General features: G+C 51.3%; 2 protein-coding genes across 2 annotated transcripts in view; one reads left to right on the forward strand and one right to left on the reverse strand.

The window, feature by feature from the left end:
- Positions 1 to 8980, forward strand: part of RETSAT (retinol saturase (all-trans-retinol 13,14-reductase)) — a 10480-nt gene extending 1500 nt beyond the window's left edge. Inside the window, exons 2-11 of the mRNA XM_012644233.1 lie at positions 1390 to 1572; positions 1911 to 2152; positions 2306 to 2507; positions 2959 to 3156; positions 5020 to 5139; positions 7043 to 7181; positions 7403 to 7512; positions 7608 to 7774; positions 8328 to 8487; positions 8722 to 8980. Coding sequence (XP_012499687.1) covers positions 1390 to 1572; positions 1911 to 2152; positions 2306 to 2507; positions 2959 to 3156; positions 5020 to 5139; positions 7043 to 7181; positions 7403 to 7512; positions 7608 to 7774; positions 8328 to 8487; positions 8722 to 8861 — 1661 coding nt within the window. The 3' untranslated portion in view covers positions 8862 to 8980. The remainder of the gene's footprint in view (positions 1 to 1389; positions 1573 to 1910; positions 2153 to 2305; positions 2508 to 2958; positions 3157 to 5019; positions 5140 to 7042; positions 7182 to 7402; positions 7513 to 7607; positions 7775 to 8327; positions 8488 to 8721) is intronic.
- Positions 8981 to 9056: 76 nt separating this feature from the next.
- The window catches only part of TGOLN2 (trans-golgi network protein 2), a 9190-nt gene continuing 4438 nt past the window's right edge, over positions 9057 to 13808 (reverse strand). Inside the window, 2 exon segments of the mRNA XM_012644192.1 lie at positions 9057 to 11262; positions 11265 to 11551. Coding sequence (XP_012499646.1) covers positions 10879 to 11262; positions 11265 to 11551 — 671 coding nt within the window. The 3' untranslated portion in view covers positions 9057 to 10878.

Genomic DNA, 13808 nt, shown 5'->3' on the forward strand with positions numbered 1-13808 from the left:
TATATATGTATATTTTTAGTTGTCCAGCTAATTTCTTTCTATTTTTCTAGTAGAGACAGGCTCTTGCTCTTGCTCAGGTTGGTCTAGAACTCCTGAGCTCAAACGATCCGCCCACCTAAGCCTCCCGGAGTGCTAGGATTACAGGTGTGAGCCACCACGCCCGGCCGCAACTGGCATTTTTTAAATGCAGTAGAATAGAAAATATCAGAACGCATCATACATAGTGCCAGTATGTATTGCATTGAGAAACTTCTATTTCACCTATTTATATTATACACTTATATATGTTCTGGGTTGTAATATAAAATGTAGTTTTCACTATGGGTCTCTCTAAAACCTTCTGAAAATAAATTTGCCAAGTTCTCTTGCAGCTTGAAAAATTCCAAATCTCAGTTCTTTGGTAGTGAATTTTTTTTTTCTTTGTGACAGAGTCTGGCTCTGTTACCCTGGCTAGAGTACAGTGGTTTCATCATAACTAACTGCAACCTCAAACTGCTGGGCTCAAGCAATCCTCCTGCTTCAGCCTCCCAAGTAGCTAGGACTACAGGCACTGCCACTACGCCTGAATAACTTTTTCCATTTTTGGTAGAGATAGGGTCTTGCTCTCACCCAGGCTGTTCTCGAATTCTTGACCTCACAGGATCCTCCTGTCTCAGCCTCCCAGAGTGCTAGGATTACAGGCATGAGCCACCATGCCTGGCCTAGCAGTGATTTTTTTGAACAGATCTTGCGTTGGAAGTGCCCATATAGCACCATGTGCTGTCCAGTTTTGTCTTCTGTTGAGGTGCTCCCTGCCTTCCCCCGGCCCCAGCACTGCCTCCAGACTTCCCCCAGTGTGAGGGGCTGGTGCTGTGATTTCTCAGAGCAGCAACCTCTGAGCAGCTCTGTCCTGCCAAGCCTCTCCACCAGGATCTGGAAGAGCCACCATAAGACCCAGCTGCTCCACTGGCACCTGCAGATCTTGTGTCTTCCAAAGAAACCTGGCTTGGGAATGGACAGTTCCATGAGCTGGCAGCCTGCCCACAAGATTCTTCCCCTGCCCCCCTGTTTTCTTTCTTCCCTAGCTCACTCTCTGTGTCTGCACTTAGGTTTCTCAGGCCGTACTGTTGTCGGCTTTCTGTTTTTGTTTCTGTAGTAGTTTACTGATCCCTGCTTTCTTTGAAAGGAGGAAAAAATCCCCAGGTACTTCGTAGCTTTGGTTAAATCAGATCAAATCACTTTGTTTAATCTACCTGGCTGGTCCTGAGTATTCCCAGGAGAGGTTCATGCCAAACTATTCTAGAGGTTTCACTGTGCAAGTTACAAAAATATTCTTTGGCTTCCCTATCTTTGCTGGTACCCTGGCCCTGCCTGAGAAGCCCACTTTCCACCTTGTCCCTTCTGCTGCAGCTTTCTCAGCCAGCCAAGTGCCAGAGAAGCTGGATGTGGTGGTGATTGGCAGTGGCATCGGGGGCCTGGCTGTAGCTGCGATTCTGGCTAAAGCTGGCAAGCGAGTCCTGGTGCTAGAACAACATACCAAGGCCGGGGGCTGTTGTCATACCTTTGGAAAGAATGGCCTTGAATTTGACACAGGTAAGGCTTGTGTGGGAAGGGGTTGGGAGCCTGGCTGTATCTTCAGGAGGCTTGGAACAGCCCCTGTGGGGTGACACTGGCATTCCATGGTTTTGGACGTGTCATCTGTCTTCTCTCTGGGCACTTCTCTTGTCTGACAGCCATACCTACTGGGAGCTGAACCGGGCAGGGATCTGGTGGTTTCTGCTGCGACACCTTCCTACAGAAACGGTGAGCAGCCCCCTCTGGGCATGCTCTTAACCGGGCTGGACAACCGCTTCCACTTTACTTCGTCACCCACCTTTCCAGGGCTCAATCCCTTTATTCCTTTGCCACCGTGTTTTTCCCTCTCCAACAAGGAATCCATTATATCGGGCGCATGCAGGAGGGCAGCTCTGGCCGTTTCATCTTGGACCAGATCACCGAAGGGCAGCTGGACTGGGCTACCCTGTCCTCTCCTTTTGACATCATGGTACTGGAAGGGCCCCATGGCCGAAAAGAGTTCCCCATGTACAGTGGGGAGAAAGCCTACGTTCAGGGCCTCAAGGAGAAGTTTCCGCAGGAAGAAGCTGCCATTGACAAATACATGAAGCTAGTTAAGGTAACATGACTACGCTGAGGACCCCCAGTTATTCCTGACAAGGCTGAGCTTCCTCATTAGTGGCGTGACTGGTGGGGAGTGACTGGAGGAGGGGAGGCAGGAAGGGAGGAAGAGAGATGAGGCCTGTTCCCCATGGCTCATTTTCTTCCCCAGGTGGTATCCCAGGCAGCTGCTCATGCCATCCTGTTGAAGTTCCTCCCATTGCCTGTGACTCGGCTCCTCGACAGGTGTGGGCTGCTGACTCGTTTCTCTCCACTCCTTCGCGCATCCACCCAGAGCCTGGCTGAGGTCCTGCAGCAGCTGGGAGCCTCCACTGAGCTCCAGGCAGTGCTCAGCTACATCTTCCCCACTTACGGTGGGTACTGGCCATGGGCTCTAGGCAGCTCCAGGAGGAGGAGGGGCTGCCCTTCCGGCTCTCGATCGTTCTTCTGGACCTGGCTGACTGAAATGGAGCAGTGTAGAAACCCCAGGCCCTCTGGAGCTTGTGGCTGAGACGTCTGGCCACTTGCTGGACTCCCTGGTGGAAATTCCCTTCATCTACACCCTGGGTGATTTTTCTGTTCCATCAACACTGTCCTCCTGGGTCTTGGCAGCGTGGCAGTTTGCAGGGAGGATATTCCTGCTGGCCCTGAGAACTCTAATGTACCCCATGTCTGGATAGAAGTGGCTCCTCTGGCTGCCCTGGAGCCTGGGGAACATTTGCAACCTCGGATGGACTCGGGTTGCATGTTAGCTCACCGGAATCCGTGGGCTTTTCCGAGTGGTGCTGGTGCCTGCTCGTCACCCTTCCTTGTGTCCTTCTGCAGGTGTGACCCCCAGCCGCAGCGCCTTTTCCATGCATGCTCTGCTGGTTAACCACTACTTGGAAGGGGCCTTTTACCCCCGAGGGGGTTCCAGCGAGATTGCCTTTCACACGATCCCTGTGATTCAGCGGGCTGGGGGTGCTGTCCTCACGAAGGCCACTGTGCACAGTGTGTTGCTGGACTCAGCTGGAAAAGCCTGTGGTGAGAGCCCCACACTGTGCTTCGGGGGTCCCTGGGTTGGTGTGGGGGCAACCTGAGGCCTCTCTGGGGAGAAGGTATAGAAGAACTGACCTCCTTATGGTGGTTAAAGGCTAGGATCTGCCTCAGAGCAGAGGCCAGGGGATAGTGATTAGTCTGGAGGTAAAAAGGAAGCAGGATTAGCTGGGCATGGTGACGTGTACACCTGTGGTCCCACCTACTTGGGCGGCTGAGGCAGGAGGATCGCTTGAGCCCAGGAGTTTGAGGTTGCAGTGAGCTATGATGATGCCACTGCACTCTAGCCCAGCAACAGAGCAAGACTCTGTATCAAAAAAAATAAAAGCTGGAAGGATGAAAGCTTGCATGGTCCCCAAAGAACAGGATTTAATCGTTTATTCAATAAATAAAAATATCCAGTAATCCATGACCTTCTTGAGTGTAGGGGCTCCATTTTCTCTTTATGTCTATAGATCTTAACACTTAATAGAGGCTCAATAAATGCTTCTTCAGCGATTCGTGGGACGAATGCTGGGCATTCCACAGGGCAATGTGGAGGCCAGGAGGATGCCCTGCCCTCAATCCGTGGGGCCTAGAAGCTTGTTCTTCTGGCTCAGGTTGGTGCTGCTGCCTGCATAGACACTGAAAACTTCACTGTGAGTGAGCTGTTTGAAGAGGGCAACTCTGCAGGGAAGAAATCCTTGAAACAGCAGGGAACTGAACGGGCCACCCACAACTGGGGTGTACTTAAAGAAGCATCAGGGAAGGGGACTAAAAGAGGCCTGAGGGAAACAGGGTCGGTGTGAACATGAATTTGCCAGATGAACCTTTTGGGATGGAGGAGGTGGTCAGTGGGGGGCCCAGGACAAAATAAAACAATTAAGAAGAGGCCAATCAGTGATCTCAAAGAATGCATTCGTTGAAGGGACTGAGAAACTGGGGCAGTTACACAGAGCTGGCTGTCGGTCATGCAAAATTTTCTCTGATGTCCGTGAGCAAGTTCTCCTTCCCGCTGAGAGGGGTAATGGCAATAAAAATTAGAAATAAAAGATAAACAAGTCCCAACCTAGATCTCAGTAAGTTTCCAATCTCATAGGGAAGATCACTGAAAATTTAAGTGTCACATGGATGCATACACTAAAGACAGAGGTGGCATACAGCAGGTGGGACGTGGACAGCCTCACGGAGACAGAGGTGCTTGAGCTGCGTCATAAAGGGTGACATGAAGCTAGCGAGCAGATGAGGTTGGAGGAGATGATTCCAGGAAGGGGAAGCGCCATGTGCAAAGGCATGGAGATATGAGCCTGAGCATCTTCAGGCACCCAGAAGTATTAGGTTGACCATAAGAAATCATCATTTTATAAGTCAAAACATGGTTGAATATCAGCTGTTTGATATGGTGCTGCCTAATATACTCTGGAATAGCCAGAGATGAGGCTGGATGCACAGACGGGCCCAGATCACCCAGGCTTCTACGAGATTTTGGAGGTTCCGTCGAGGCATCATTGGAGGGTTTTGAAGACAGTATTTTGGAAACAACTCTGGGAGCAGTGAAGGGGGCCCTGGGATTCCATCAGAAGGGCTTCAGCCCAGGAACTGTGGGCCTTTGGCTAAAGTACAGACAGAGTCCCCACACATGGGCATATGTGGAAAGAGCTACTGGACGTAAGCCCAGAAGTGATTGCAGGATAGGCTGAGAGTGCTTGAGGGGAATGGCTCCCTTCGCAATTTGCCTGGGACCTGCCCTGCCTGGCCCTGGGAGGCTGGGACTCCCTAGTCTCTTAGGCTGGGAGAGACCGATGGAGGATATGGGCCTTCCTCTGCTTCCTTGGAGCTCACACACCCTCAGCCAAGCTCTTGTGCCTGCAGGTGTCAGTGTGAAGAAGGGGCATGAGCTGGTGAACATCTACTGCCCCATCGTGGTCTCAAACGCAGGACTGTTCAATACCTATGAGCACTTACTGCCAGAGAACGCCCGCTGTCTGCCAGGTAAAAGACCTGTGTAGCTCCTCTTGCGAGGTCCCCAACATTTCCCCTTCTGGAGCAAACTTGCTCTGCTTCTGGGCTGCCCCTCTGACTGTCCTTAAGCAGAAAAGGTGAGAACACCGGTCTCTAACAGCATCCTAACCCTAGAGTTTATGATTGGGGAAACTGAGGCCCACATAGGGGAATTAACTTCCAGGGGCCACCAAGCTGAAAGTGGCATTGCCGAGAGGCGAAGCCTGGTCTGTTTTGAAAGGCCGGGCTCTGCAGCCCTCTGGGCTGAGAAGTGTGGGGTTTGCAGAGAAAGGGGCTCAGGAAGAGGCAGGAGAGCAGGTCAGCTCACAGGGAACAGTGGCCAGGCTGACGTTAGGTGAGAAGTTACTTCAGGGTGTCGTGTAACCAGACACTACTGGTGTGATCTGAGGAAAGGAGGCTGCTGGCCAGAGGGAACAGTAGTAACCCAGGAGGGTGAGACAGGTCCAGAGGCCTCTGGTTGGGGCTGGAGGTGGAGGGCATTAAGCAGCCCAGCATGGGGATGCGACGGAAACCAGGGCCTTCTGTGGTGCACGAGGAGCCAGAGAGCAGAGGGGAAGGAGCTCTGCACCCCAGAGGGCCGCCCAGGGGCTGCTGTCCGAGGAGCTGGGGAAGGGGGCAGCAGAATGGGTCGGGTGGAAAAGTGAGGTCTGGCTGTCCTTGAGGGCACTGGGTGGGGTGGGAGTTGTGACTGTGCCATAGGGTTGGTACCACCAAACACCAGCCTCTCCTTCCTTTGCCTCCCCTGCTTGCTGCCCACTCGGGCCTCCCCTCTCCCAGAGTGGGGGAGCTGACTGAGGTGAGGCAGAGACTGCCAGGGCCAGGGCAGCGGGGCCAGGCATGGGTGGACATTTGCCTCTGCTGCTTCCCATCTGCCTGTGACCCTTCTCTGCCAAGTCCTCCCCTCTCTGCCAGGACCCGTGAGCCCTGACATGTCCCTGACAGGCCCGAGGGTCCTAACCAGGCCTGTGTCCTCTCCAGGCAGCCATGCTGGAGTTCCCTATCCTGCCTCCCCTTCCCTCACAGTCAGGTGACATTTTCACTGCCCCTGCATATCTTCCCCATGAGTACAAGCTGAGGTCCTCAACTGATAACTGGTGAAATGAATGAAGCAGAGCAGCCAGCAGCCCAATCATCCCTTAAGCACGGTCCTGGGAGTGGGAACAGAGCACAAGAATTTGTGGGTGCAGCTTCCAGAACACTGGTCCTGAGTCACCTGCTCAAGGTTGGGAGGCCCAGCTGTCAGGTCCGGGGGACATCAGATGGTCCACACAGTGGTTGCTGCTCTGCCACAGTGCTGTTCCCCACTCCTCCCTCTAGCCGAGTCCTCAGATGCCTGGTACCATTCAGGCCGTTTGCCTCTGCTCTCCTGCATGGCTTGCCACCTGGAGGCCTTGCTCTGACAGAACTGCACGCCAGGAACGATGCACGTTCACTCCCTAGATGGCTTGTATTACAGTTAACACTGAAATCGAGGCTTATGGCACACTGCTGTTCGCTTGTGTGGTCTGCACAGGTGGGAGCCCCATCGTGCGCTGCTAACTTCAAGACACTAAGGGAAGTTAGCCTGACCATCCTGCAGGTGCTGAGAGCCAGCTCAGGGAGCCTGGAGGCCCCGGGCTGGGTGTCACCTACCTCTCAGGGGGCTCCGAGTAGTGGTGGGGGCAGTTGGAGGAGCAGGAGTCTGGGGCTGTGTCCTTCCCAGGCAGGAGACAGAAGAGCAGGCAGAGCAGGGGCCCTGCCAAGTTCATGTTGAAACAACAGCTGTGGCCTGGCCCTACCTTTGAAATGAGCGGACATCGAGAGGCTCTCCTGGAGCAGGCAGTGGCCATCTGTGGCCACAGTCCCTGCAGTCCTTGGTGACGCCCTTTGGCAGGTGTGAAGCAGCAGCTGAGGATGGTGCGGCCTGGCCTGGGCATGTTCTCTGTTTTCATTTGCCTGAGAGGCACCAAGAAGGACCTGGGTCTGTCGTCTACCAACTACTATGTTTACTATGACACGGATATGGACCAGGCGTAAGGCGTGTGTGTGTGTGTGTTTGTGTGTGTGTGTGTGGCCCGTGCTTCTCCTGGACACTGGGGAATGTGCAGAGGATGTGAAACGGGAGGAAGTGGACAATTTCCAAATTGCTTCCACACTGTGGGGAGTCCCTGGGGACAAACTGACCTTGGGCTGGTGCAGGTGGCTTTGAGGACAGAGGCCTGGAGATGTGCAGCCACACTCCTCTCGCCCACAGGATGGAGCGCTACACCTCCATGCCCAGGGAAAAGGCCGCAGAACACATCCCCCTTCTCTTCATCGGCTCCCCATCAGCCAAGGACCCAACTTGGGAGGACCGATTCCCAGGTGGGGCTTCAGGGCCTGGTGAAGCGGGGGCCGGAGTGGGGGACAGGTAGTTGGGGGAAGGCACCAGGCAGTAGTGACGCAGCTCTGATCCACAGACCGGTCCACGATCATCATGCTGGTGCCCACCGCCTATGAGTGGTTTGAGGAGTGGCAAGCGGAGCCGAAAGGAAAGCGGGGCAATGACTACGAGACCCTCAAAGACTCCTTTGTGGAAGCCTCTGTGTCGGTGCTCATGAAACTGTTCCCGAAGCTGGAGGGGAAGGTACGGGGCAAAGCATGTGGGGTGGGGACAGACCTCCTGGTGCCATTTCTGCCCGTTCCTTAGGACAGGGGAAGAAGGCCCCAAGAGAAGTGGGGCCCAGGGAAGGACAGGGCACCATCCCAGTCAGCACATTCAAGAGAGGGGGAAAGGGGCCGGGCGCGGTGGCTCACGCCTGTAATCCTAGCTCTTTGGGAGGCCGAGGCGGGTGGATTGTTTGAGCTCAGGAGTTCGAAACCAGCCTGAGCAAGAGCGAGACCCCGGCTCTACTAAAAATAGAAAGAAATTAATTGGACAACTAAAAATATATAGAAAAACTTAGCCAGGCATGGTGGCACATGCCTGTAGTCCCAGCTACTCGGGAGGCTGAGGCAGGAGGATCGCTTGAGCCCAGGAGTTTGAGGTTGCTGTGAGCTAGGATGACGCCACGGCACTCTAGCCCGGGCAACATAGTGACACTCTGTCTCAAAAAAAAAAAAAAAGAGGGGGAAAGGGAAAAGAGACAGGAGATCAAGAGTTCCCGCTGCCCCCTTGGGCTACTTTTTTGCCTCCTCAGGTGGACAGTGTGACTGGAGGATCCCCACTGACCAACCAGTTCTATCTGGCGGCTCCCCGCGGGGCCTGCTACGGGGCTGACCACGACCTGGGCCGCCTCCATCCTTGTGTGATGGCCTCCTTGAGGGCCCAAAGCCCCATCCCCAACCTGTACCTGACAGGTACACTCACTGCCCTCTTTTGCCAGGACCTGAGACCTTGGGCCCCCTGTCACCCAAAGTCCTCTACTCCTGTCCTCAGGCCCTGCTGTCCCCTGCAGGCTGTGGCCCCGGTCCTGATCTGGACCAGCTTTGGGTGGCCCTAGCTCCGAGGGATGGAGGGATGAGCATCACAGCCCTGGGCCTCCCCTCTGCTGTGTGGGTGGATACTCAGGGGCCTCTGTTCTTGCCTTCTAGGCCAGGATATCTTCACCTGCGGGCTGATGGGGGCCGTGCAGGGGGCCCTGCTGTGCAGCAGCGCCATCCTGAAGCGGAACTTGTACTCAGACCTTAAGGGTCTTGCCTCTAGGATCCAGGCAGAGAAGAAGAAGAATTAGAATTAGTTCCGTCAGGGAGGTGTCAGGAATTTGGCCAGTGGCTAGGGCAGCTCCCCCGACTTCCCATGTCTTTCTGTACTAGTTCCTTGCACATGGAAAGCACTCTAATTTGGTTCTGATTTCTGAATAGATGCCTAGCGTAAATCATACTTTTGAAACTGAAGCTCTCCCAGCTGGGGCAGACGATGATCTTCACACCTTTGGTGGCATGCCGTCACTACTAAAAGGCCCAGCGTGGGCTACTGATTTGGCTGGCCTTGGCTTGCTCTGCACCCCTTACCCGTATCTCCCGACTCTCCACAATGAAATCAAATATTCCATTGGTCAGGGGGATGGAGCCCTTACACTACTTGTCAGCCCAAGCAGGTGGGTCCAGTTCTGCCCTGAGGCTTCTTCTGTCATACTTAGAGCTGCGCTGCAGAAGTCTACACTGTTGAGGGAAGAGGGTGAGCAATGAGGATTTAGTCAAAACCTGGGCATGGGTGTGGTTACACTTCCACAGGTTCAAAGGGCTCCAGGTGCCATCTGTGCTGGCTCCAGTGGCTGTTGAGAGGACAGGAAATACCCCCGGCAGGGTTAGTGTGATCCTAGAGGTGGGGGTAACTACTAGACCCATTAATTAGTAAGGCGCTTATTAGGAGAGCATAGCCAATTTGGTCTGCCTTCCTTACAAGTGGGGTGGCATCTGTTCTCAACATGCCAGTGCCAAGACACCCTCAGGGAGCTCAGCACATGGGCCTGGCCTCTAAGAGGATAATGGAACAGTGATGTCAGGACTCAGGGCACAGACCAGCAAGAAGATGACGTCGCTGGGTTTCTGAAGCAGGCTGATGGGGCATTCCAGGCAAGGGCACAGCTGAGGACAGCGCAGGGAGGCAACAAGAGTGTACCCCAACAACTGCCCACCTACCTCCTGAATACAACACACGCTGCTGGGCATGGGAGAGGGGCGTGGGGATGGGAAGTCGGTCTGGGTCAGAACATGGAAAGCCACAAAATGCGTACAAAGCCCAGAAATGGCATTTGCAGTTAGTTTACTGGTACATCTGTGAGGGCTGAATGATATAGTGAATGAAGACTCAAGGTTCACGGAAATCACCTTTCACTTGTGTTAAACTGAGCACCAGGGTCTTATTTTAGTCCATGGTCATAGAACATTAATAAATTGGATGATTTCATTGCCTTAACATCTGCAATTTAATTTGGTTTTTGTTCAATGACACAAAACTGCATTGCAATGGCATTTACAGAAGCTCAGTAAAACATGTACTGAAACACACTTATCATTAGACCACAAGGAGCTTAAAAAACAAAAAATTAAGTAATTATAGTTAAGTTACAAACAGCTGAAAATGTAAAACATTGCAAAACGGTGGCCATCTTTGAATTGGGCAAACAACAAAGAAGAAAAACAATTTTGACAGTCATTTATTGAACACAGTGTCATATGAATTAAAGGAGTATCTATGAGTGTGTCAGGGGCTGGCTTATTGGCAGCTTGAAATACTATACAGCTCAGTCCCAAACCCTTTACACAGGAAATTTAGGAAATTCACATCTGATTTGTGGAACCAGCTGAGTTGGCAGGCACTCTTCACTCTGGATGTACACACAGTTAAATTAAACCTGAAAATTTCTCTGTCACTCAGTTGAGCAAGGCATGACAAACCCAACCTTCCTACCAAGGGTTTGCAGAAAACAGCTGGGCAGAAGCACAGGGCCTGGTGCCTCACACATTCTCCTTCATGCGCAGGTGGTTCAGACACACGCCCAGCACTATAGCTCTCAGGTTACCCTGTACAAACAAGGACCAGGGAAGACAACCAGCATCGCCAGAAGGGAATGCTAGAGCTTTAGTATTCTGTTACCAAATGTGTCATTGAGAACCATTGTGGGAAAAAACTGTCTGAATCCACACAGCTAGTTGTCAGGTCTTTCTGAGTTATCTTGGCCTTCCTAGATAGACTGGCCTTCAACTCCCCTGGAGTCCAGAAATGGACTCTTTCAGTGCTTCTACTCAGTAACCTTCAGCAGTAAAACAACTTTCTCTATTAGCATCCATGACTGAAGCATAGATTCCTCCTAACAGAAACCACCCTTCACCCAAAAACTGGGCGCAGGAAGGGAAGGGCATAGCTGGCTGTATGGGGTGCTTCCTGTGGCCCCAAGTGCTTCCTACCCGCCACCCCCCAGCCCTAGCTTGAGAGGTGCTTCCAGCCAGCTCGCCCTCATCCACATGATCTCTAGGAAAATATGCTTCAAATATTCTCTCTCTAAAAAAAGCCATCCAGAAAATAAGTTTTCCTTCGGTGTGCAATATTTCCATCAGTGCAATTTCTAAAGGGAAACTTAAATTCTATTGTACTCTTTTGACACAACAAACACTACTTCTCAGAGGCTCAAAAGCTGAGCTCTGGGGACTCCATGACAACACGTACATGTCCACTGGCTCCCACCCTCTTCGTTTCTGATACCAACCTGTCTTCCTGCTCTCCTCTTTAAGAGCAAAACCCAACATGTATTAGGTCACAGCATGCAGCAGCCAGGAAGAGCCAGGGGACCCCTCATCAAGTCACATCCAGGTGGCATGAAGAAAGAAAACATCTCCTCTACCAGAAGCAACTGATCTCCTGAAGTTCTAAGGAATGTCACTATGCTACGCAGATAGGAAGACAGTGCCAAGGCTGTCCCTCAAGAGCTCAGTTTCTTGAGGAGACCAGACAGACATCAGATGCCAAGTGCCATGTTTTGCTAAAGTTGCAAAATGAGCGAGTGGCATTATGAAGAGCTAGCAGAGTGAAAAGGAAAGAGCCAATCACGTGGGGTGGGGCAGTCAGGAAGGTCCATGGGCAAACTTGAGCTCCCCTGAAGAAAAAGGCAAGAGAAAGAGAAGGGAGAACACCTAACCAAAGAACCACCACGGAGGATGGGAAGAGGAGGGCACAGCCAAAATAAAGGCAGAGAGGCACAGATGGGGCCCAGCAGGAGGGACCCAGTCCGGGCTGGGATGCAGAGAAAGACATGCAGGAGGGTGTCAGTCAATCTGCAGAGTCCTGAATACCAAAGGGCCTGTAACTGCATTCTCTAAGCCTTAGAAGTACAGACTGAAGCTTCAGAGCAGGCCAAGTATTTCAGAAAGATTGATCTTTCCAAAATTCATCTTCTTTCCAAGAAGATGAACAGGAGGCCCAAGGAAGGTGGTTTTGCAAAGAAAAAAAAAAAAAATCCAAGAGAAAAGCAACAGAGGAAGCCAGGAAAATGGAAAGAAATATTGTAGCTGAAGATCTTAAAAAAAAAACAGATATGACTTTTGTGACAAGAGAAAAAAATGGCAAAAGCCTGCAATTCGCTGTTGAAGACACTGAGCAGTTGAGAGGGACAGCTTGATGGACAGAAGAGAGAAATTCAGTGCAGTGACAACAGGACAACCAAGCTGAAATATTCACACCTGCAGGACTGGGTTCTTTGGGAATTAGGCCAACACAAGACCTGGGCCAGGAAAAAGAATGGGTGAATTTCTGAAGAAACAGTCAAAGGAACAGAGAGACCTGGCTCTGAGGGCCTCTTCCCCACGAGCATAGGGTAAGGCAAAGGATAATTTGTCAGAGAGGCCAAGAAAGGGGAATTTTCATTTGGATGCCCAATAGTGTCCAATTCCACCAAGGACAAGACATCTTTGAGAACAAGCCTTGGATTTGGTGATCTGATAACTGGTAAACTTTGGGAAAGCACAGAGGAAGAATGGGACCAAAGTGAGTTTGTCAAAGTCATGAAGAATTATGAATGGCAAGATAAGAGCAATTAAGGAGAAACTGAGCAGAGGAAGGAACTGCAAACAGCACAGACTGGAGTGGGGAACTCTGGCCAAGCCTGAAGGTGGAAGGAAAGGAGCTAGTGTAGATAGGCCTGAATAGGAAACACAGGAGGGGAGGAGAAAGGCAGGGAACAGGGGGACCGAAGTCACCGTGGTACTAGGGAAACTAGAGGAGCCTGACAGAAGGTTCCTCAGGCTGGAGGAAAGTACTGTAACACTGGTGCACCAGTAGAGAGAATGATCCAGGAAGAGCGGGCATTCATTCCTCACCTCCATAGAGTGGGCTACCTGCCAAGAATGAAAATTTCAACGTAAAGCCATGGGCTGTTTTAAGCAAGGTGGAAGATAATCAGGATGGTCCCTTCTGTAGACTTACTGCTGCAACAGCACAGAATTCATCATATGTCCACCACCTCCCACATTCTTTGTATTTCCCTGAGATTTAGCTCAGAAACAACTCTCTTTAGGCTCTCTGTAATGGGGCAGAACATGACCTGAATAGATTTAAATAAAACTTCAAACAACAGTGTGATCCAAGACACAACCTTCACCTATCCCAGAGGAACCTACCAAATATCTCAAATTTTAATAATTCATGACATGGTAGGGAATGAGAATTTTTCCTAATTACTCTTGGCATCTTGTACCAGATGAGAGGACCATCAGATAGGTTAAGGTAAAATGCTCAGAGAGTACCGTGGTTTCTGTATAAAAGTCAACTGTGTCTATTTTAGTCAACAAAGACAAAATGCAGTTTGTGGGAAACCTAGCTCACAAAGGTCCTGTGAAAAAACTGCAGACCGTAACCAAAACTCTCCTACGTTTTCTTGCGTGAAGCATGAACTTGCCCTATTTCAAAAAGTTCCTATTGCGCATGGTTGGATGAAAGATCACACTGTTTCAAATCATATTTATAAAAAAATCTGTGATGGGAACAGTGGCCTTACTTCCAGAAACCCCGAGTTCAGTTTTATGTTCAGTACAACCAAATGGAAGTTGACTGACTGTGTCTCTAGTCATATAAAATATTGGAAAAGGTGAAGAGCTCCTGCTAGACAGGTTAGACTTGCAGGCAATAAAGCACGCTTTTAGCCTCTTGTTGTGGGTTACTGCTGAAGCCTTTAAGAGAATAA

The sequence above is a fragment of the Propithecus coquereli genome, unplaced genomic scaffold, assembly GCF_000956105.1.
Source record: "Propithecus coquereli isolate 6110/MARCELLA unplaced genomic scaffold, Pcoq_1.0 Scaffold208, whole genome shotgun sequence".
Taxonomy (NCBI): domain Eukaryota; kingdom Metazoa; phylum Chordata; class Mammalia; order Primates; family Indriidae; genus Propithecus; species Propithecus coquereli.